General features: G+C 46.4%; 1 protein-coding gene across 4 annotated transcripts; it reads left to right on the top strand.

Moving 5' to 3' along the window:
* The first annotated feature begins 2,477 nt into the window (after positions 1-2,477).
* LOC116317409 (protein quaking-B-like) lies at positions 2,478-23,585 on the top strand. Of its 4 annotated transcripts, XM_039621346.1 has the most exons (7): positions 3,197-3,381; positions 3,523-3,603; positions 6,912-7,048; positions 7,239-7,376; positions 10,100-10,243; positions 19,175-19,262; positions 19,489-23,585. In XM_039621346.1, exons 3-7 carry the CDS (start codon positions 6,935-6,937, stop codon positions 19,893-19,895), a joined length of 891 nt encoding a protein of 296 aa, XP_039477280.1. In that variant the 5' UTR covers positions 3,197-3,381; positions 3,523-3,603; positions 6,912-6,934; the 3' UTR covers positions 19,896-23,585. The 4 variants fall into 4 exon arrangements, with proteins under 4 accessions (XP_031592015.1, XP_039477278.1, XP_039477280.1 ...); XM_031736155.2 differs by lacking the exons at positions 3,197-3,381; positions 3,523-3,603 and adding an exon at positions 2,478-2,826 and having other exon boundaries at positions 7,260-7,376; XM_039621344.1 differs by lacking the exons at positions 3,197-3,381; positions 3,523-3,603 and adding an exon at positions 2,478-2,826.
* The last annotated feature ends 1,420 nt before the right edge of the window (positions 23,586-25,005 follow it).

Raw genomic sequence — 25,005 nt, 5'->3', positions numbered from 1 at the left:
AGTATAAATGGAAAAGCATGGATGGAGGAACCTGCACAGAAACAGCTGTGGAAACTCCTGGAAGCCCTCGCACAGGCAGCGGTGCTCCGTAGGGTAAACTGAGAAAGTCAAATGGCAGATCATTCTGTTGGTGTCATTCTCATGTCTGACGTCCTGCCATTAGTTAATGATTCAATCTTAAATATGTTTGGGGGGGGCTCTGCCAGGTACCGGGTGCCTGGAGCCCTGGGACCCTGATTCCGGCTCGCACTGGGGTGGCCGTCCTCTGGCGAGTTTGGCTGCTCTTGCCGCTGGTTGTCTGGGACTGCCACCCCATCTAGGGCCTCCCTCCTTCTCCTGCTGGGATGGACATGCGGATATCGCAGAGATGTGTGGCTTCAGGTCTTCGGTACTCTTGGTGGCTGTGGATTGTCCAATTGTCCTGGGTTCATTTCTGTCTGCCTCTGGTCCCTGGGGGGATTATTGCAACTTCCCACCCTCATTATCAAGTACATTTTGTGACACACAAACAAACACACCACAAGAAGACTGCTGATGTCTGTCTTTGAGCTGTTAAACCTTCCTCTAAAGATCAGACTGAAGACTGTGGATATGAAAAGGCTTCACTGAGTCAGCGTTCAGAGAGCCTGATGATGATTACAGAGAACATCTGTGCACAGGTGAGTCACAGGTGCGTGCGTTTATCCACAGTGTGGATCAGACCAAAGGAGAAGCAGAAGAAGCTCAAGCCAGCTCAGAACAGACCACATGCAGACAGAGGAGGCTGTGTTTCTATCACCGTGACCTTTGACCTTCTGATCAGAGGTCAATGTGACCTACACAGTCTGAGGGTCTCCTAAAGGTCACATGACAGCGATGTTGTTTGTTCCCACCAATCAGAGTGGGCAGAGAGATCCGCAGATTTCAGTCGTTCCAGAAATTCTTCCAAAAACAAAATGCCAGTACAAGTACTGCATAAATCTCTGTTACACTGTGGTTCCCTGTAGTACCTCTCAGTACACTGTAGTAGTCTGTAGTACTCATCAGTGCTCAGCTGACAACATGGCGTTCTGATCATGTGATCAAAGTAAAGGGGAGAAACCGGAGTGACCTCCTGATGAAACCAGTGGACACACATGTCGCCCGCGCTCAAACACACCCTCACTCTGTTGTTTGTCCGTCAGAGAAAACTTTCATTGTTCCACTCGTAACAGGTCGTCCAGGCTCTGGTCACGTGACCCTGTCAGCTGACCCCAGATGGGCTTGTTTGCCCACTCGACTGACCTTCAGCAGCTGAAAGACGTCCTAAAACCAAAAAGGTGACTTTCTGTCCGTTCAGACTCAGAGGCCTTCAGCTCAGGCTGCACACCGTCACTGAGTAGCCTCCGTTTTATTATCCATTTTTATGTTTACACGAACATTGGAGCAGAATCTGCTGAAATGTTCGGCTTCTATAAAATCTTGAGATTTTATCTGTGCTGTGTGTGATTTTGAGGAACTTTCTGGCATCATTGTAACGTCGTAGAGCATCATATTAAAATAATGTAAATCTGCATGGTAGCTCTCTCCTCTCATGTGATATATCACTCGATAAGATTTCTTAAACTTGTTCCCTGAGACGGTGGACAGAGCTGCAGATCCATGGCAGCCTTACACAGTTAGCTAGCAGCTAATGACCAGGATGTGTGTGCAGGTAATAAAGGACAGGCACACACAGCATGTTTCCACAAAACAACTGACCCACGTGTCCATAATAAGCTAACACTCCTGTGTGCTGTAGACTACAGTGTAGGCTGTTCGACTACTTACTGGTTTCTGTTGCCTCAGTCTGCGTCTCCCAGTTTCTTTCTGTTTCTTACAGCTCCTCATGGCTCAACTGGCGATCACTGGTTAATGGTCATCATGTGATAGATGCAAAAAAGATCCTTTAATTTAGCAAAACTGTGATTAAAAGTGAAATATTATTGTTGAGGAACACAGGCAGGACTCCATACACAAAAAAAACCCCTCAACAAAAGGGCACTTTGGGTCCACATCAGGAAAGGGCTGGGCAGGTGCTCCCCCCCCCCAAGGAAAAAACTACTTTCAGTGATTGTTAAATCGGTTTTCAGCCAAACTCACAAAGAAGAAAAGTTTTTGTTTTGCTCTCATTTGTTTTCCTCTCATTTGGAGAGGAGGAGGAGGGTGATGAAGAGGAGGAGAGGAAGAGGAGGGTGATGAAGAGGAGGAGAGAGACGAAGAGGAGGAGGACACTCATTTCCATGTGAAAAAAAGCTCAAAAACCATTAAAACCAATTAAAGTATTTAGAGCGACACATTCAAACGGAGCAGCTGTATTGCCAGTGACGCCTGGGAACAAAATACCACACACACACACGTTAGTTAGTTAGAGTTTTATTTTGAAGGCTGTGCCCCCCCTTTGTGTGTGTGTGTGTGTGTGTGTGTGTGTGTGTGTGTGTGTGTGTGTGTGTGTGTGTGTGTGTGCGCGCGGAGCGGAGGCTCAGAGCCGCTGCTGGCCGACACACAGCGCTGTTCTGCGCGGAGCGGAGAGCGGAGAGAGAGCCGGGCAAAGCCGGTGCAGCTGGAGCGTTAAACCCGGACTCGGAGCCGAGCGTGCGGGACTCAAGGCGCCTCCGGGACCGGGTCTGGATTCATGCTGATCCGTGCAGTCCGCTGCGATCCGGATCCGTGTAGTTCGGCGGGTCGTGGTGGGGAGGATGGAGGGGAAGGAGAAGCCCAGACCCGGTCCGGATTACTTGATGCAACTCATGAACGACAAGAAACTGATGAGCGGTCTGCCGAACTTCTGCGGAATCTTCCAGCACCTGGAGAGGCTCCTGGACGAAGGTGAGACCCGCACGCGCGCGTGAGAGGGTTTAAATCAAAGGAAAAGTTTACTGAAACCATCCTGATACTTTTTCTTTTAAAACTACTACAAGTTAAAGTGCTGGCAGTCCTACATGTACTGCAGTAAGTACTGTCAGAAAGTGTGCTCTGTGTATTCAGAGTAAAAGTACTGTCTGAAGCATACTCAAGTAACGTATCATACTTTAGTGATCATGGATTTTAAATCATCATTTATTGATTTCATTGATCAGACAGATTAAAAAACAAATGGGTGAGCTGGCTGAGGCACGTTTAACCCCACCCACAATTTTCACTAATCAGTAGGAATCCAACTCAGTCACTTTACAGCCTCATTGCATTATTAGGGGCGTGGCCTCTGTGACTGACAGGTGGATGGGACACAGGCAGCTCTTGCTGCTAGCTGTCTGCTAGCTTCTCCTGAACTGGACCTCGGCTTTATTGTGGTCATGCTGTGTGGCGGTGCTCCAGCGGACAGCGAGGTGGAGGAACGAGAACATCTGGTTCAGTTTGTGTGCTCACAGATGTTTTCTGCAGGTGTGAATGTTTGAATGAAGTTTCACAGTTTGAGAAGGACTGAAATACAAGAAGCTCATGGTCAGTGAGGGTCGATCGATCCGCAGACCGATGCAGCAGACGTCCACCTGTCTCACATTTGCTCACCTGTGTCTTTGTCAGGTGATCTGTTTTTCCATGAAGTTCATGCTTCAAGCACGCTAAGGTTAGCCTGCTAGCTGTAAGTTAGCCACACATGCCCAGGTGAGCTTTGCTGTCATTACACTGACACTCAGGGGTGCAGAATATAGACACGTCTGTACAGCACACGACCTCCAAGAAGCTCTTTCTTATAGCCAGTCATGTGACTGACCTGCTGCCCGTTCACCTGATTGGCTGCTAAACACCAGACTTTTTGGACACGTGTTGCTGACATCGAATTCAAATATATCTGATATTTGTATAAAAATGGTGAAATGATTTCCTCAGTTTAATCACTTGATTTCTATAGATAATGAAATATGACTCAATATTCTGCTTACATTTACATTTTCTCAGCGAGTGAGCTTTTTTAGAATCGGGGTTGTAGATGCTAGGGTTAGACTGCATTTCACTAGATGGCCACAGGGGGCATTTACCTAATAAACACTTAATAACAGTTAGGTTAGTTTACAGTAGAGTCCTGTGAACTAGGACCAACATGTCCAACGTGTCAGGTGTGTTGTTTACCTTTGAGTTACTGATGTAGAAAGTGCGCTGTGATTGGACAGCTAGACCTAACACTAGGGAGAATTGTGGTATGTGTGTGAACACTGCTTTTCCAACAGCACCTGAACACACCGCAGTATAAAACCTTTCTCCTCCTTTTTTTTCTGTCCTCTGTGTGCGTCTCAATTACACTAAGTGCAGCTATTCATCATTTAATTGGTCTAATCAATTAATTCAAAAGCTCAGATGAAGTGTGTGTGTGTGTGAGAGAGAGAGAGAGCGAGTCAGTCCGAGAGAGAGAAGAAAATCAATTTACCCAGAATCCCTTCTGGCTGGCGTCCCTGCTGTAATAGCCTCAGGCAGTAAAACCACTAGTACCAGTGTGTGTGCGTCTGTCTGTCTTTGTGAGGACCAACATCACATTTTAACCATTGTAGAGAGGACGTTCCTGCCTGTTAGGTTGGCTCCTCAGTGTGAGATGACCCTTCGGAGACCCCCGTGATGGTTCACTTTGGAATCAGGGCGACGATGAGGGTGATGAAGAGACCATGTGAGGACATGGTTCTTACACGATAACCTTTCATGACTGGTGGTCTCCTCACCTGCGCTATGACTCGGGGCATTGACGTTGAAGTGAATGTTGCAGGCAGACTGAAAGCAGGTTGATTTATTTTGAAGGTGTGTCCTGGGGGCGGGTCACCTGCTCGCATGTTGCTGGTTATTGTGGCCATGATGCTGCAGGAGCTGCAGACTGTGAGGAGCTCACTGGATGTGATGGAAAGTCTCTGATGCTCCATCTGTGGCGTGTGTGCAAATTTGTCTGTTTCTAACCTGCTGAGGAGATGCTCAGGTGTTTCCTACCTGTGTAGCTGCTTGTTTCCTGTTTCCTGCTGTGTGTGTGTGTGTGTGTGTGTGTGTGTGTGTGTGTGTGTGTGTGTGTGTGTGTGTGTGTGTGGCCTCAGGGTTACAGCAGGAAATTGATTGGATGCTGGATATTTCAAACTGACAAATCACTGAACTCATCAGAGAGCAGAGAGGGAAGGTTGTAATAACGGAGCCCATAAATCATCCTAGCAGTTTAATCATAGCACGCACACACACAGGAACATGTCCTCAGGTGGATCCAGACCTGAAACAAACCAGTTCTGAGCACTCACACGGACCATTAAGGGTCCGTCCTGAAGACAGGACAGGACATTTTGGGGGGGGGGTCCTCATTTTTACTCCTAGCTCCTGGTTGGCTGACGGTGAGGGTTGTTTTGTTGCTCTGAATCACCACTCAGACAGCTTCATTAAGTCTCCCAGCATGCATTGCGAGGGAGAAATAAATCTTACCGGGTTGAGAGGGGGTGGTGGTCAGTATAAGATGTGCGATCATCATGGAAACAGTTACCTGGGATACTGCAACTTCCTGTGAAAGCTGCAGTGGTTTCATGTCCCTACTTGCTGCTGTTTGAAAACAGAAACAAAGAGTTGAGCTGCAGCTTAAACACACGTTCAATGCCACACGTTAAACCAACATGCTAAAAACATGCACATGAAAGAATAAAGAACCAACACGGTAGCCCTGAGGAACCCCACAGCTAGCTGCTATAACACAGAGTTTTTAGCTGGTTTCTAACTACAGACCTCTCCAAAGGTCTGCTGGCCTAAGTCTTCATGTGCAGGATGATGTCACATGATTGTTGTCACATGTTGTTTTGCTTTTATTGCTGTATTTTGTAACCAGACATGTCCCAGTGTTAAACATTTGCAGGACATATCTGTCAAAGTTATCACAGTGATAAAGTTGCGGCCCTCTAAAGGAGAAAGGACCGAGAACACCAACCGTTATAACAGCAGTAAAGGTGGATAGTGGTCTCCACAGAGGGGGGACCCACCACATCAGCAGTCAGCCACCTGTAACGCAGTCTTCAGACCTCCTCTCAGGTGTTTCGACACCAACTCACAGCTTGACCCATAACTCACATGATTACAGGGTGGGTAAGTGACTGTGAGGATGACCCCCGAGGGGACAAGCTTACCAGAGGTCAAAGACCCGAGACGCCACATCGTTCTGTCCGGTGAAACATTTGCAAGAACCTCCAGATGCCTTAAACTCAAGAACTTAAGGAGTTGCAGGACCTAGAAGACTAATAAACCACACAGGTTGGAGCTGGATCTGTGAAACATGAACATTATTACACTCAGCTGTTCACTGATCAGGCTCAACATGAAGGGAAATCTGACCGATGTTTGCAGGTCAGGTTATCATCTGGCTGCTTCAAGGTTCAAACTCCACGAGGAGAGCAGCAGTCACACAGATCATCAGTTGCACCTTCATCATCCATCACATCCATCTCACCTGCAGATACAAGAAGCTAAAGAGGACATGGGAATGACAGATCATGGAATCAGGTGTGAACATCAGCGTCACCTCAGGTTTCAGAGGTTTGCACGGTGATGTTTGGAAAAAATTGAACACGACCTTTAAATCACTTACAAATATAAAACCTAAATGAGCTGTACTTCCTGTTCTGCCCGTGAACGCTGACAGTGGCTGATCAGATTTACTCCAAACACAAAGAAAAGGTGCGCAGCAAAACAAAACGCAGAGAAACAGTAGTGCCTCCATCAGCGCTGAAAACCTGAACATGAAGAACGAGTCTGAAGATGGCGCGCTGAAACATCGGTTTTCAGTTAAGTTTGATTCCAGCTGTTTGTTTCCCTCCGAGCTCCATCAGCTCCTCGTTACCTGGTGCAGGTGTTTTAGTGCTGATGGGCTGTTCATCCCACTCACCTCTGCCACGAACTCCAAACAGAATCTCAGTTTCTGATTGGCCAGACAGCACAACAGTTTTCCACTTCCTGCGTGTGTGTTTCAGAGATCGGCCGCGTGAGGAAGGACATGTACACGGACACGTTGAATGGATCGGAGAAGAGCGGCGAGCTGCCGGATGCTGTCGGCCCAACGGTGCAGCTGCAGGAGAAACTCTACGTCCCCGTGAAGGAGCATCCCGACGTATGTCTGTGTGTGTGTGTGAACTTAATGACATCATCATGAGGCACCAATAATAATTCATTTCCTGTGTCTCTGACCATCAGTGTTGCTCTGTTTCAAAGTTTTACAACTCAGTAGATTCATTCTAACTATTAATGGCTATATCTGAAAGATGATTGGCTAATTAGTGCTTTGGTTGTCATGGTAACAGACTGACCTGTGTGTGTGTCAGTTTAACTTTGTGGGGAGGATTCTGGGTCCTCGCGGTCTGACAGCGAAGCAGCTGGAGGCTGAAACTGGATGTAAGATCATGGTGAGAGGAAGAGGCTCTATGAGAGACAAGAAGAAGGTAACGCACGCACACACACACACACACACACACACACACACACAGCATGTCAGGTATTCATATCTTCTGGGGACATGTAATTAACACAATTCGTTCCTTAGCCCCTAACCATGAAAAATGAATGCCTAACCTCAAGCCTAAACTATAGCTATCACCCTGACACTAAAACCACATTTGGAGTCTCAAAAACTTCCAATTTTTGGTTCCCACAAAGATATGAATACACGCTCATACGCACGCACATAGAAGGCATAAGATGACATTTTTCTTCTTATATTTCAATTATTTGATTTTCTTGGTGATGTAAAAAGTGAAAAACCAGACACTGAAACGCAGTCAGAGGTCAGTCAGCAGATTTTCATTTAAAGGACAACACATAATAATAATAATAATAATACATTTTATTTGAAAGCGCCTTTCAAAACACTCAAGGTCGCTGTACACAGTAGAGTAAAAACACATGTGAAATACACATCGGGTGTAGATTTGTAGGACTGATCCAGAGACAGAACACGTGAGCCTGAGCATAACTCAGACATGTTTCAACATTTAAAACAAATGAAGAGCCTTCTCTTTGTTTGAGAAGCTCAAAGAGTGAGAACGTGCACGGCTGCTGAGGTATGACACATTTCCTTTTCACAGAGGTTATTCTTATGAATTTTTTTTCCAGATGTTAGGGTTAACTCCTCATTGTCTTTGTGCTTGTGTTTTATTGTGCGTTGTTCTGAAGGACTTTGTAACACTCGGTTTGATGTGTGCACAGATGAAATCAGTCAGAGTAGAACGTGTCAGTAGAATTAGGTCGCTCAGTGAAGTCTACAGGTTTTCCCTCAGAGTGACCGGTTATCGTCGTAAATCTGCAGGTTCCGAGTGAATCAACGAGCGGCTGAGCTGCGTCTTTCCTTTATTTGAACTTTACTCCTATCACAGCGAACGTCCACTCAACCCGAAACAGATACCTGCAGAAGAACATGCAGGATCCAGTCTGAGCTCAGTCGACCAAACCGGTTTGAGCAGGCTCTGACTTCATGCAGGTGCAGACTAATGTGGGATGGGCCTGATTGGAGAAATAGTTCATGTCTGAAACAGGAAGTATCTGTGGCTCCAATGAAGCCCGAAAATCTGTCGCTGTCTCAGATGGATGGTCTGTCCCTAAAACTGAGACGTTCACTGATCAGGGTTCAGTTTGAAAACTTCTGTTTTACTCCAAACACAAAAATAAAGTCACACATCCTTCCAAAAAAGCTCTTAAACTCTTCTCTTGCTCAGCTTGCGTTCTGAACTTTAAAGTTTCATTCTGCTTTGGCAGACAGGCCAGGACATTTTGGGTTAGGGTTAGGTCCTGTCAGACTGAAGAAAGATTATGACATGAATTTGTCTTCAGTTTGGGATTTTAAATAAAACTCTGAACAGGATGTTGCTTCATGCAGCCGTGTGTCAGAAAGTTTGTCTGCCAACTTTCAGGAAGAGCTGAGACTCTAAAATAAGAGCTGATGAGCTGCTTCCTGGGAAAGCTCTGAGTCTGCAGAAGCAGCCGAGTCACACGGTCTCCTCAGGATCAAGACTCTCTGAATGATTCACCATGAAGAAACTATTTCAGACATTTCAGGTCAAACTGCTGAAAAAACATGCGTGTTTGTGTTTCTTCATGTGTGACGCTGACGAGGTTAGCCACCTGCTACGCTAAAAGAGATGCATGAGACAGGCATAGCAACAGGAGTTCAACACGATCCAGATGGAGACAGAGGAGAGGGAGGACAATGAATGATGGGGATTTTGGTTTTGTACTGATGTCGTGCTGAAACTCACACAATTTTTGTTAAAACCACTCATCTGTGTGAGAAAACGATTGTCCAATCAGCTGCCGATCCACTGCTAACTCAGCAGACTTCCTGCAAACACACTAACAGGCTGAACGCCAGCAGAAGATCGCAATATATAGCACGCTGTAGTTATTACAGGTACTGCACTGCAGTGGTTTGTATCATATCTATCTAACAGACTCAATTTGTTCATGTAAGTGGAGAGTCTTCTTCACATGCTGAGGTTAATTATGGAGTTCCACAGGGTTCAGTGCTAGGACCAATTCTGTTTACATTATACATGCTTCCCTTAGGCAGCATCATTAGAAGACATAGTATACATTTTCACTGCTATGCAGATGACACCCAGCTCTATCTATCTATGAAGCGAGATAACACACACCAATTAGTTAAACTTTTTAACTAATTAGTTAGTTAAACTTTGACCAAGACATGTCCTTCAATGCACATATTAAACAAATATGTAAGACTGGTTTCTTCCATTTGTGCAACATCTCTAAAATTAGAAATATCCTGTCTCAGAGTGACGCTGAAAAACTAGTTCATGCATTTATTACTTCCAGGCTGGACTACTGTAATTCATTATTATCAGGATGTCCTAAAAACTCCCTAAAAAGCCTTCAGTTAATCTCAGTTTTTTAACCTTATAATATAAAGTACCTTGAGGTGACTGTTGTTGTGATCTGGTGGCTTACTTATGGTTCCTAGAGTATTTAAAGGTAGAATGGGACACAGAGCCTTTGGCTTTGAGGCCCCTCTTCTGACAACTACAAAAAGTGAATGTAAAAACAAACTGTAACTCCCAGGATGCATTTCACCAAAGTCAGTCAATTGTGAACACCAGACAGCATGTGAATATTTACTACTTGTCTCTGTCTTCACTCATGTCTCCACCTGCAGGAAGAGCAGAACCGAGGGAAGCCAAACTGGGAGCACCTGAACGATGACCTTCATGTCCTCATCACAGTGGAAGATGCCCAGAACCGAGCCGACATCAAACTCAAACGAGCTGTAGATGAAGTCACCAAACTGCTCGTGCCTGCTGTGAGTCCCCTGACCTCTGACCTGTGTATGTTTTTGTGAGGACAAAGGAAGTTCAACATATCCAGGCTTTCTTCGAGTTCGCTCGCTCAATGAACTCTAAAACTCGCTCATTATCAACTTTTTCTGTTAAGCCGGGATCTGTATGAGCGCCGGCTGCTCTGACCAGAGACATTAAAGGTCTATAATGATGATGAAACCTGTAAAGAGGTGAACCTCTCAGAGGTGGAGCAGCAGAAACTGGTTAATCTGCTGATTTGTGACACAGAGCTGTGAATTAAAGGTTTGAATGGCAGAATGATGTTGCTCTGAGCGCGCTCAGTGCTGCTGTTTGTTTCCTAGGTGACAGCTTCACATCACAGCTGTGAAACATGACAGCTTCCTATCCCACAGCCTGATGAAGGGCACGTGGAATTAGAACAGAGGGAACGAATGTGATTGGTTGAAAAGGTGTTCATGTTTCATGATCACATGAACACATGAACACATGAACATGAACACATGACCATGAACACATGATCACATTATAATGATCACATGAAAACATGATCACGTGGACACATGGAACACATGAACATGACACATGAACACATTAACGTGAACACATGAACACATGATCACATGAACACTTGATGATATGAACACATGATCACATGAAAACATGATCACATGGACACATGATCACATTAACATGATCAAATGAACACATGATCACATGAACACTTGATCACATAGACAGATGAAACACATGAACATAAACACATGAACATGAACACATGATCACATTAACATGAACACATCATCACATGAAAACATGATCACATGGACATATGATCATATGAACACGTGAAAACATGATCAAATGAATACATGAACATGATCACATGAATACATGATGGACATGAATACATGAACACATGAAGATGATCACATGAACAAATGACGGACATGAATACATGAACACATGAAGATGATCACATGACGGACATGAATATGAACACATGATCATGTGAACACATGATGGACATGAACACATGATGGACATGAACACAAACACATGATCACATGAACACTTGAACACATAAACATGATCACCTGATCACATGAACATGATTACATGATCACATGGACACATGAACACATGATCACATTAACATGATCACATGAACACATGATCACATGGAACACATGAACATAATCACATGAACACATGATTACATCATCATCATCATCGTTTATTTATATAGCACTTTAAAAACACACAAGGCTGACCAAAGTGCTGAACAATAGAAACGTAATAGATACCATAAGAATAATAAATACAATAAAATAATAAATAAACATAAAATATAAGTAAATACAAGTCAGTCAACCACTGAGTCAAAAGCCAGTGAATAAAAATGCGTTTTCAATCTGGATTTAAAAAACATCACTGATGTCGATTGGCTAATGTGAAGAGGAAGATTATTCCAAAGCTTAGGAGCCACAATAGAGGACGCTCGGTCTCCTCTCAATTTCAGCCGTGATTTGGGGACTGAGAGCAACAGCTGCTCAGCTGACCGGAGCGAACGAGTGGGGACATAGGGCTTCAGCAAATCAGACATATATGCAGGTGCCAGACCATTTAAAGATTTAAAAACCAATAAAAGAACTTTAAAATGAATCCTAAATTCAATTGGAAGCCAGTGCAGGGAGGCCAGGACCGGAGTAATGTGCTCAAATTTCCTTTTACCAGATAAAAACTGTGCCGCAGCATTCTGTACTAGTTGCAGGCGTGTCAGAGTGCCCAGTCAAACCCCTATTAAAAGGGAGTTACAATAATCCAAGCGTGAGGTTATGAAAGCGTGGATAACAGTCTCCAAGTAACGCCTTGAAAGAAAAGGTTTAACCTTCGACAGATGCCTGAGGTGATAGAATGACGATTTCACCACCCCATTCACGTGGCCATCAAAGGTAAGTGCAGAGTCGATTTTTAACCCAAGATTGGTAATCGAGCTCTTCAGGTGAGGGGTCAGAGCAGCAAGGTCAACATCAGGGATATCAGAGGAATGATTCGGGCCAAACAGAATTGCTTCCGTTTTACGTTCATTAAAATTTAAAAAGTTTTGAGCCATCCATGACTTAACATCAGTAAGGCAATCAAGCAGGAGTCTAATTGGGGAGCTATCAGAATGACTGAAATAAAGCTGGCAATCATCAGCATATAGATGAAATGAAACTTTGTGTTTACGAAAGGTCGCACCCAGTGGCAGGAGATACAATGAAAACAGTAATGGCCCAAGAATAGATCCCTGCGGTACACCCCATGACAGAGGGGCCACAGAGGATGATGATGAGCCCAACTTAACACAGAAGCTCCTGTTTGAGAGATATGATTTTATCCACAGGAGTGCCACGCCAGAAATGCCCACACAATGCTGTAATCGAGAGATCAGCAGGTCGATCACATGGACACCTGAACACATGAACACTTGATCACATGATCACATGAACACATGATCACATGAAAACATGGACACATGGACACATGAACACATGAACATAATCACATGATCACATGAAAACATGATCACATGGACACATGATCACATGAACACGTGAAAACATGATCACGTGAACATGATCACATGAGCACATGAAGATGATCACATGATCACATGAACACATGATGGACATGAACACGAGCACATGGTCACATGATCACATGAAAACATGATCAAATGAACATATGAACATCATCACATGAATACATCATTGACATGAATACATTAACACATGAGGATGAACACATGACGGACATGAATATGAACACATGATCACATGAAAACATGATCACATGAACACATGATGGACATGAACACGAACCCATGATCACATGAATATATGAACATGATCACATGAATACATGAACACATGAACATGAACACATGATCACATGAACACATGCACGTTCAGTCTGTTCAGTCTGATCTGCTGGAGCTTCTTTTGTTGCTTGTTACATGAACATGAACACATGATCACATAAATACATAAACATGATCACCTGATCACATGAACATGATCGCATGATCCGTTGGGCATCTTTCTTCGCCTTTAGACAATAATTCTGATGGCAAAAGAACCAAACGGGACAGGTTAAAAAAAAAAAAAAAAAAAAAAAAAAAAGAACATGATCGCATGAACACATTATCACATGAACATGAACACATGCACGTTCAGTCTGATCTGCTGGAGCATCTTTTGTTGCTTTCAGGAACAAGCTGCACACACAGGATCTCTCACTCTGAAAACATGCCTCATTAAAGAATCAGAGGAAACTCTGAGCCTCACCTGGTGATGCTCAGCATCAGTCACCATGGTGATTCAGCAGGTAAACAGACTCAGGTCGCTGACATCAACCTGACTTTGTGGGTTCAGCCCTCGGGCTTTAACCTTCATGTTCATGTTAGAATCATGTCTACATTTAGGAATGTGTGTGTGTGTGTGAGAGAGAGAGACAGGAAGTGCAGTGATTCTGCTGATCTTCACTTCCTCCACTCTCACTTCCTTGATTTGTGCAGAGGCAGGAAGAAAAAAAACAAGGAAGTGAGTCTGGGCACCTGATCATTCTCTTTGTGTGTGTGTGTGTGTGTGTGTGTGTTTTCTGACAGTAAGTTGGAGGGGGGCATTAAAGTTAGTTTCATGTTACAGAGACACAAAGTGGTTTAGAAGTCAATTTGTAGTTGGACTGAAGAAAATGGAAGATGTTAACTGACGATCTGATTGTCTAACGAGCTCGTGGCAGGTGTGTCGTGTATGTTTGGGTGTTTGATGTTGTGTTGTATTTCCTCTCAGGAATCCGTAGAAATACTCGCTGTTGTGTGGTGGACAGCAGCGACCCCTGTGGTCTGCACAGCCCTCAGCAGGCTGGTTACTGAGCGTGCTCAGTGGATACTGTAACCATCATGTTTTTCCATTACAAACTAAATTCAAGTCATCGTAATTTGACAAAAGTTTATTTCTAGGACTTGAATGTTCTCTAGCATATCGAGACTATCTCTCCACACCGTTACATACTCCATATGTACAGGGTACAACCCCCCTTGGTCGTGGCGCGTGGATAATTCTTTAAGACACTCCGGCTTGCCTGGCCACGCCCCACAGCTCACATATAAAACAGCTGTGCAGACGTGACGTGACTGTTTGACCTCCACTTGTGTGCTGCGTGTGAGTGACTTTTCTTCAAGAGTGCTTTGTGTGTGTGCGTCCGTCCGTCAGGAGCCTGTTTCGGCAGCCTCCCTGGGCGCTAGCCTCTCCCCTGCAATTTCCCAGAGCTTGGTCTCCCTCAGCCGTGGTTCCCCTTAGCTTGGTTCCCCTTTATCTTTCCCTCGGCCCCGGTCTCCCCTAGTTGGTCTCCCGTGGCCCGGTTCCTTTGCCGATCGAGCTGGCATCTGTGTGTGGGGCAATCGGGCTGTGTTTCCTCGGCGTCTTGCCAGCTTTGCAGGCTTCGCGCCGCTGAGACCTCGCTGTGCTACAGCCGGCGAATGAGCATTCTCCGGTCTGTTAGCCTGTCTGGCATTGCCCGCAGCTCGGGTTAATGCAGCCAGCCGGACTCCGCTCGTAGCTCGGCTACAGTGGGAAGGATGTCAGAGTTCCAAGCATATGCTTTCAGTGTCAGCACAGCACAGTGACGCAGAAGCAAATAAACAGTGAAAGGGGAATTCAGGTTGCGGCTAGTGCTGGCTACGTCTTAGCACTTCCTGGTTAGCATGTGGCCCCGCCCCCTTGCTTGGTAGCAGTAGTATGGCAGCCCACATGTCCCAAACATGTCTGTGTATGGCATTTTTGCCTTTTGACGATAGGCACAAGCAGTCTTGTTGTGCCTGGGCAAAGAGGGAAAAATAAAATAAATAGCAGCCCAGAGCATGCTGTGCTGGCTAGAAAAGCTGACGCTTGCATGGACTGCTTTGTTGCCAGCACGAACTAGGCAGACCATGCTTGGTTTTCTGAAAGCATTTACATGGCCCGCCCCTCCCCCATCTCATGCCTCTCAGGCTACTATGGGGAAAATGGCTGCCACTGCTGTGGACACCAGATAGGCAGGCCATGGGCTGGATCACCTCCCACACCTGTTGCTGATTCACTGCTGGCCCCTCCCACAGCGTCCCTCCCATGGCCACGCCTCTGTGAGGCCTGGGCAGGTGGAGGTTGACTATCAGGAGGCGGATGTTGAAGAAGCTTCCATCCTCTTCTCCGGTGTCACCCACCAGCCCTGGGCTGCCCCCTGCTGGTCCCCAGGCACAGTGTCGGGCAAGATGGGTCCCTTCAGCTCTTAATTAGAGCATGCCGGGTGTGGGAACTAGCCCTTCCTGAGGTCCCGTCTAGTAAAGCGGACCTCAAGGTTGATGATGTCACACAGCCTCAGCACCTCTTATCTCAGGTGCTGCTGCTGCTGCCTGATTGGTCTGGTTGCAGGCAGTTGAGTGCCCTGCCTCCCAGCATTTGTGGTCCCCTGCCCGCAGATGGTTGCTGCAGTGCATGGCGGGAGTAGTTTGCCTTTTGGCCCTCCCCCGATAGCCCCGCCCCTGGTCCCTCTGGACGCCCCTTCGGGCCCTCCCTGGGCAGGGCGGCATCCCCTAACAGGGGCGTGAGGGTAACTGCTGCCCTGCTGGTGGCCATTTTGTCGCTCCCTCCACAGGGATGGAACTTGACACGTCAGCTGCAGGCAGGCTTGGGACACGGAGAGCCCTCCCCGATCCTATGCCTCTCAGGCTAAAATGGGGATGATGGCTGCAGCGTTCTCTCCCATGGCCCCACCTCTGTGAGGCCTGGGCCGGTGGAGGTTGATTATCGTGAGGTGGATGTTGAAGAAACTTCCATCCCCTCTGGCTGCCACTGGAGTGGGGCCCGGACAGGTGGACCCATGTCTGGCTCGCCTGATTTCCGGGCCCCTCCCGCAGCGTTTCCTCCCATGACCCTGCCTCTGTGAAGCCTGGGCCGGTGGGGGTTGATTGTCAGGAGGTTGATGTTTATGACGCTTGGCTCCGGTCAGACGACCAGGGTTGCCTGATGGGACTGCCTTTCTACCTTGCGGCCACCTCGCTGTGCTAAGGAGCCTATGCAGGCATGTGGAGGCGGCTGTGTTCAGGTGAGGCAGGGGGGACTCGGAGCCTAGGCTCAGCTGTCCTCCAGCCACCCTGCCCCACTTGCTGCAGGCAAGTGAATGTGTTTAATTGTAGGCAGAGACATTACTGGATATTCTTGTGTAATTGCTACAGAATAATTTATGTTATACTTTGTTATTGCTACAGAAGAATATTTATTTTATTATTTTACATTTACAATTTTTTTTCCTGGGGACCCTGTGACACCCCATTGAAGAGCCGTAGGCTGTGGATCTCTTAAGATCTCACTGTTGGGTTTGTAAGGCCATCTTACTCCTAAATTTCTATCTTGTTCAAAGAGAAGATATAAAACAAAGTTCTAAGCTAATTGACCTTAGTGTTCTCCTTTTTTAAAAAGAATCGATAAGAGAATCGATAAAGAATCGAATCGTTAAACAGAATTGAAAATAGAATCGGAATTGTGAAAATCTTATCAATACCCATCCCTAGTTGTGAGTTGCGTGGCCGGCAGGGCCCGCTCAGTGAGCTGACACCCCCGGCGAGTCACGTCCCTGGCTGCACTGCAGCTCCAGGCTGTCTTCCCCTGGCGTGTTCCCCACATTTTGCCGGCTTACGCGCCAGTCGGACTTCGCTGCGGCGAGTGACGCCAGTCGGACCTAGCTGTGTCTGATACGTCAGCCAGCGAGTGAGTGTACTCCAGCACGCAGCGCTGGCTCTCTGTCTAGTGCGTTGTCACACAGGTCACACAGCCACCAGGTGCCCGCTCAGTGAGCTGACACTTCCCGACTGTCCGCAGGTGTCTTGTCGGGCTCATTCTTGCTGGCCGCTTGTCTGCAGACAGCGCAGAGTGGCTGCTATGCCCTGGTGACGTACCTTGGGTCACTCCCCACTTGGGCCACCAGCCCCTCCCCTGTCGTGGGATGGCGCAGGTCGGCTGCTCAGCTCCTGGGACAGGCCTTGGGCCCCGTCCTAGCTCGGCCATCCACTGAGTGGCCAAACTGCTGCGGCCGGCTCTCTCTCCCTGGCACTGTGTCACTGCTTAGTGCCAGGTGGGGATCTGTTATGACTTGGCTTCTCCAGCCGGGGGCTCCGACTTCCCAACTGGAGCATCGTCCGCATATTGTGGGTTTCTGTCATAGCGATAGCCAACTACTGTGCTAAAGTGGCTTGGTATGCTGTGCTCCCCTGGCGTATTACCTGTGTTTGCTGGCTTACACACCAGTCGGACCTCGCTGCGACGAGTGAGTAGGGTCCCCACTCAGCGGCTCGGTGAGCTACGCTTCCTTTCCTCACTGTGCTCCTGGGTTTCCAGGTTCAGGCCCTGTGCACCCCAAGCTCCAGCTGGAGATCATTTGGAGAGCGTGCACACGGGCTCGTCTTAGTCAACTGCCCATGCTTTCTGGCCTGCTAACCACATTCCGCGGGTTTACATGTTTGTCACACCTTGCTGTGTCTGACACTTCGGCCTGTGAGTGAGTGTTCTCCAGCCTGCAACACTGGCTCTCTGTCTGGTGCATTGCCTGTGTGTCACGGGCTTACACGGCCAACACGGACCCACTCAGTGAGCTGAGACTTTATGACTGACCTCGAGTGTCTCGTTTGAGTTCACTCTTGAGGCTCCTCTGTCTGCGGACAGCACGTGGTGACGGTGCTGGGGGTGGACCTTCGGGTCGTCGCCTTGCTCAACCTTCCACTTCAGCAGGCTAGGCTGTCAGCCCCCCTCCCTGTCTGTCGACAGCACGGGGCGGCTTCGGCTCTGTGGATGGACACGTCTCATCCCTAGCTTGACCTGCTACTGTAGGCTGTGCTCCCCTGGTGTGCTGCCTGCTTCACCAGCTTACATGCCAGTCGGACCTCGCTGTGGTGAGTGAGAGTTCTCCAGCCTGTAGTGCCGACTCTCTGTCTGGCATTGCCCGCATGTTGTAGGCCTATGCGACCAGCAGGATCCTACTTGGCAGCTCGGTGTGGGGCACTCCCTGGTGGTCTGCCTCGCGGTCCCGGGCTGACCTTGAGCAGCCGATCACTTGCGGTCGTGCATCCTGCACGACCGGTTCAGGCCAGTCTGGCGTCTGCAGACTGCTGCCTCCACCCCCCGGCTTGGCCTTCACAAGACCGGGGTGGTCTGCTTATGTGTACTTTGTCAATGGTCCATTGGCACCTTCAGTCTCGGCGGTTCGGTTGCACTGTCTCCTCGTGGGGTGTCTTTCAGAGTTACCCCGTACATACGGAATATGTAACGGTGTGGAGAGATACTCTCAATATGCTAGAGAACGTACGGTTACTGTGTAACCTTGGTTCTCTTAGTGAGAGACTGTCTCTCCACCATCAGGCCGCTCGGAGACGCGTTCCGATCAAACTATCACCGGTGTCACGTCTACAAAGCTGTTTTATACGTGAGCTGTGGGGCGTGGCCAGCCAAGCCGGAGTGTCTTAAAGAATGGTCCATTGGTACCTTCAGTCTCGGCGGTTCGGTTGCACTGTCTCCTCGTGGGGTGTCTTACAGAGTTACCACGTACATATGGAATATGTAACAGTGTGGAGAGATAGTCTCTCACTAAGAGAACCCAGGTTACACAGTAACCATACGATCTTTGTGTTCATTTACTGACGTTTGGATATTTTACAGATTGTTTTATACAACATGAATCTTTCTGTAGTGGCTGATTTCAGATTCTTTTAAAATGTATTTTACAGTTTTTGATACTTTTTAATACATCTGATACTTTGTTTCAGGCTGAATGAAATTCTGTGTAAACTTAAGCTGCTATGTGTGTCAGTTCTGCATGTTCTCACAGCACACGCGTGTCTGAAAGTCGTGTCTGTGTTTCAGGCAGAGGGCGAGGACAGTCTGAAGAAGATGCAGCTGATGGAGTTGGCCATCCTGAATGGGACGTACAGAGACGCCAGCATCAAATCCTGTAAGAGACAGGCTGGCCAATCAGAGAGAGTCATTTTAAACATGAATCATTTGTGCCAAATTTATTGGTTAAAATTAAAAACATGAACCAAACCCTGAGCAGTGCTGAGTGTTTTAGATGCCATTCACACGTTTGAATCAGATTTTCATTTTGTCTTTTTACAGCAAGCATACTAAAACTCCTCCTCCTTTTATAACCCCTCCCCTTTCCTGTTACCCATACCCAGCATCCCTCGCCTTTTCTTTCGCAGCATCCAGCGTCTCGCAACAGGCTTCTCGTGTCCTCTCGGGCCCCGCCCCTGTCCTGGCGCCGCCCACTGCCCTGCGTACACCCGCCCCCACAGGCCCCACTCTCATGCCTCTGATTCGTCAGATCCAGACAGTGTTGCCCAATGGAACAACAGCACTGATGGCAGGGGCGGGGCCTGAGTCTGGCCTGATCTACGCGACGCCATACGATTACCCGTACGCTCTGGCAGCACCAGCGTCCATCTTGGAGTACCCGCTGGACTCTGGGGGGGTGTTAGGTAAGCCCGCTCCCCCCTGTTCCTGTGAATGCTCTCCCACTCCCCACCACCACACTCATGGCCAGTGGAGCCCTGCCCCCACACTGCTCCTCCGACACGCCTCCTGAGAGACAAAACAAACAAACACACACACACACACACACACGGCCTCGTGCCTCCTGCTGGATGGATGAGGTCGTCATTGCTCCATCATTATCTGCCGTTTGATTGGCTGAAAATGTTTGAACTGACTTCTAGCACTGATGTCATGTGACCACAGCTTCCTGCACTGAACCACACGCCTGTGAACTGAAAACACGCCTCCACCTGCAGACGCTTTCAGGTCAATGCAAACGTACCGATTTTTGGAGAGGAAGTAAAAGTTGATTCAAGTGATTTGAATATCTGTAATCTTCAGGAAATAAAGACGTATGTTTAGAACGTAATCAGATTACTTATAATTAGTATTTATTGATTATTTAAACTATTACATTACAAAATATAATTCTGAAATCAAACTTTCAGAGAAAAGTATTAAAAAGGTTTAAATGTCAGAATAATGAGGACTGTGGTATTTTGAGAGGAAGAGCTATATTTACACATCCAAGCATGAAATATTACTTTGGCCTTTATGAGCCACAGTAACCAATCAAAGTGAAGCACTCAAAGGGGCATCGCCCTTGTGATGATGTCACAGTTCAGACTTGACCTGAAAGCCTCTCACATCTCATCTGGAGCGAAATTGTCTCCCAGTTTGTGCCTTAATGCATGTTTCTTATTGTTTTCATCACTGACTAGCAATGATGTCATGATGTTCCTGTGTGTACCTGTTCTGTCACGATGGACAGGTTTGTCCCTGTCCTCCAAGGGCTGGTGCGGCTAAACTTCTTCTTAGCCCCGCCCTTCTGGCTGCACACCTACCTTTCTCACGTCACAGATTCGGTTAGAGGTTTACTTTGATCTGAAACTATGTCTGACCCTTCCTTTACACCTAAAAGGGAGGGTCAGAGCTTTAAAAACTAAATGATTGATAAAAGTCCCGTACTGTAACCAAACACAGACACAGCTGTGGCCGATCGAAGCTTATATTTTAATTAAAATTTCAAGAATAACTTATCACACAGCCATAACAAGCGTAGAGTCGTGTTTTATTTGGACTGCTCTCCATCTATAATTAAACAAACCTGCTTACAGCGCCCCCTGCTGCAGACTGTGGATGCTTTACGTCAATGAACACAGAGTTAAACTTGATCCAAGGAAACCAGCCCAGCAAGAAACCAGTAAGAAAACAGGTGGCTTCTGGGAAATGCAGTCCTGATGTGTGACAGTGGCACAGCTGTTCACCTTTAGGCAGAACAGACAGCTCCCTGGTTTTGAAGACTTTACTGATCCTATGAGGTTAATGAAAAAGAACAGACTGTCTTTGATTGAGCGACTCTTTTAACAAACCAACTTTGATCTGGGTTTCAGTTCAGGTCAGACTTTAAGATAAGCTAGGGTAAGGCCTGAAAAATTACAGATGTCTGTGGGTTTATTTTACCTTTTCTTCTATTTCATATGTTACTTTAAACATGTTACAGTGTGGATAGATGACAGAGCTAACAGTCCTATAGCTAAGTTAGGTGTGACTCTAGAGGAGACAGTAAACAGGAAGCTTTCAATTAAAGTTCCCGCTATGACATTTGCTAACAGAACTTACCTGCGTGCAGATCTACGTCTGAAACATCAATGACTTTGCTCATGACTGATTTGATGCTGAACTTTGACCTCAGAGATGAGTGGTGATGTGACCACAGCCCTGGAGGTTACTGACAGATTTATCAAATATTCTGGGATCACTATGTGATTAAAACATGCCAACCAGACGTTTCTGCTGACGGTCAGTGTACAGCTAAAGTCTATACTGTTGTTTCTCAAGACTATAAATGTGAACATTTCTGATTTTCTCTCTCCAAAAAAGGGCAAAAGATCAAAAATAAATACTGACTTTTTTAAGTTGTATTATATTTCTTGAAAAAACAAAAGTCTCCATGGTAAAACTTTGCTAAAATATTAGCAGCTGTTGACCAATCAGACCGCTAAATTAAATAATCTAATCAGATTCCCAGCTTCACTGTGAGGTCACTGCCCGTCAGAAATCAGAAACATGATTTTACTCTGTGAACTTGCAAAGATCAGAAACCTGTTGTCTGCCGGGGGTTTGGTACTAAAACAATCAAACTGTCATCTGTAGTTACAAAGTAATCAATAGGTAACACTGACACAACTAATGAAACAAATCCGATGAAATTGCACAGAAACCCGGCATAAACCCAACCGCCACATTAACCGAGTTCATGGTCCGAACACTCAGACGTGAACTTTTATTCGCACTCAAGGATCTCTCATAGGACATTACGTTTTCCTTTAAAACTCGGACTTTGGTCAAAGAGATGAGCTGTAGGGTGAAAGGAGACGTACGGAAAGACTTTTACCTGAAACAACCAAACTTAAAGGATCGTCCACGTGCAGTCTCACGAGGTGATCACAAGACCTCATCATGGTGTCTCCCTGGTGAAAACGGTTCGCGGTAAAACTGAATGTCGAGAGATGTTGTAGACTTCACACATCGGGCTGTGACGGCCTCTCACCTCGCTTATCTTCATCGCAAACACTGACAGGAACAGCTCGGCAAGCGTCTTCAGAGTGAGGGACAGGAGTCCACCCTTCTCTGGATCGAGAAAATGTGGTTTCATCTGATACAAAGATCAGATCAGAACACAAATTTCCTAGCAGATTTAACACGGAGGACCGTGGAGGTCCAGGAGACCTTCAGGAAGTGCTTGAGCCGACAGTGATTTTACACCTCCGACATTAATGCATGTTTCATGTCGGAATTATTTTTCAGACTGGATGTAAACACGGTCGGTTCAGATATTCGTTCGCTCCGTTCACTCAGAAGCTCAACAGCATCAGCACTGAAGCTCAGAAAGAACACCAGCTCATCTAAAGAGTCCTTCATTGCTCAACCACTCAGTCTTGGTTGTTTGTTGAGATGTTGAAGGGGGAAATTGGCCCTAAATTAGTTCAGGTAGTGTGTACAGGTTGCAGTGTGGTGTTAAATGAACATATACCTTTTCTTTCATCCAGAAAAAATCTTTTATGAGCCCCAAACATCACATTTCTCCGTAACGCAGAAGGTCGACCTTTCTGATCTGTTTAAGGTAAACATGAGAACGTTTGTGAGCGGTTCCAAACTTTGAACGTTAGCATTGGTCTGCAGCGGGTTGCATTCAGGTGTAACCAGTAAACCAGAGCGTTTGCTGGTGTCTGGCTGTGATGGTGGAGGTCAGGTGAGGGACAGGTGTTCCTAATGAGACTTTAATCTGTATCTGTCTGATCTCTGGAACAGACCTCCTCCTCCTCTTCTTCCTCTGTCAGTACAGCAGATGTTCAAACCTCAGAGAAAATGTTCGACTTGATGAATGCATCTGACCATTTCAGACACTGTCATGTCTTCCTGTCTTTTTATTTCTATTATTTTAGTTTAATTGCAAAGAGAGTAGTTTTTATGTATAAAAGTATATAAATATATATGTGAGATGTAAAGAGCAGAAGTGTTTATGAAATGTGAATCTTTGCAAAGAGATGCAATAGAAGTAAAAATTTGTAGCAGCTTTTTGAATTTATGATAAAGATAGGGCCTCCTGTTTAGATGTAAGTTTCTATGAATGAATCAGCACCACTAGCATCAAACCTGCTATTAGGAACATGTAGCATTGCTTCATGACTTTCATGTTTGTTCTAAACAGAAATGATTCATTTTAAAAAAGAAATAAAAGTTTTACAGAGTAAAAAATGACTCAGAATTTCTTTCATTTTTTCCACATTCTGACTTTCATTTCTGCAGGAAGTGAACATTGTGAGTCTTCTCATATTACCCTGTAGCCTACTAAACCTACTTTAGCTCTGCTTTAGCTCCCTCCTCGTCTGGAAACCGGTCTTATTTCACTCAGACTGCTACGGCTCAGTCAGTCCACGTCACCAGAAATGCTCTCAGGCTTCATATCGGAGCAGATTTGAGTCACATTTCAAAATAATCCTTCTTTAGGTGATCTTGAACCTCAGTGAAGCTACTCACTTCATGCCTACCTTTTTCTGAATGGCCAGTCCTCAGGAAGCCTGCCAAGGGGCAGCACCCACAACTTGTGATGAGTCCTCCTGTCATGTTTCTGGCTGACTGAGAGTTTAGAGTGTCTGAAGCTGAGCTTTTACCTCTCAGAAACCTTTACCCCACACCTAACCCTAACCCTAACGGATAGAAGAAGTAACCCTGACCCTATGAGTTAATTCAGCTAAAATTTAGTCAGGGTTAAATAATGGAGAAACTCCATGTAGGGTTAGTTTCCCCAATAATCATGCAGAAAGTTAAAGTTTTTCTTCTTTAAATCAGACCTCAGGTGGTGAGACTAGGGGCCAGAACGTCATCCAATATGGCCCCACACAGGCACAAGGCTGTGTGCTTAGCTCGGCTCTTTTCACTGTTTTACCAACAGCACAGCTATCCACTCCTCAAACACGGTTCTGAAGTTTGCAGGCGACCCCACGGTAGTGTGTCTTGTAACAAACCATGTACAGAGAGGAGATCCCAGTGCTGTTTATTGAACAATCTGGTCCTTAACACCAACAAGACCAAGGAGGTCATAGTAGACTACAGGAGGTCCAGGAGGACAAAGCACCCACCTCTCCTCATCTAATGGGAGGTGATGGAGTTTGTGGACAACATCGAATTCCTGGGCCTCCACATCACCTTGGATCTGACCTGGTCACTGAAGACCTCGTTTCTGAACAAAGACTCTTCTTACTCAGGAAACTGAATTTCATAGTGTAATCTTCACGGGCTTCATCCGAAGCACACTCTGTTGATTCACTCACAAATTTATTTTCACAGTATTCACTCACCATGTCTTTATCAACTAGCTTAGCTTAGCTCTTAGCCAACTCGCTAGCACCATGGCCTCATCACCTGTCCCTCCTGCACTTTCCTGCTCATTGTGTCAGATGTTTAGTTACTCCTCGGCCTCCTTTAGCAGTAATGATACCTGTAACAAATGTAGCATATTTGCAGCTCTGGAGGCCAGGATTACGGAATTGGAGACTCGGCCGCACCCTTCATTCACCCGTAGCTAGCCCAGCCCCTGTAGCTGGTGCAGCCGAAGATAGCGCAGGCCCCGCTAGCTGTTCCCGGCAGACCCCAAG

This window comes from Oreochromis aureus, linkage group 13, assembly GCF_013358895.1.
Source record: "Oreochromis aureus strain Israel breed Guangdong linkage group 13, ZZ_aureus, whole genome shotgun sequence".
Lineage (NCBI taxonomy): Eukaryota > Metazoa > Chordata > Actinopteri > Cichliformes > Cichlidae > Oreochromis > Oreochromis aureus.
This window is presented reverse-complemented; position numbering and strand designations above follow the sequence as displayed.

Coding starts and splice junctions, on each gene's coding strand:
- LOC116317409 (XM_039621344.1), top strand. CDS start 2,697: ATGGAGGGGAAGGAGAAGCCCAGACCCGGTCCGGATTACTTGATGCAA. Junction 7,049..7,238: donor CCGTGAAGGAGCATCCCGAC/GTATGTCTGTGT, acceptor TCATGGTAACAG/ACTGACCTGTGTGTGTGTCA. Junction 7,377..10,099: donor CTATGAGAGACAAGAAGAAG/GTAACGCACGCA, acceptor CTCCACCTGCAG/GAAGAGCAGAACCGAGGGAA.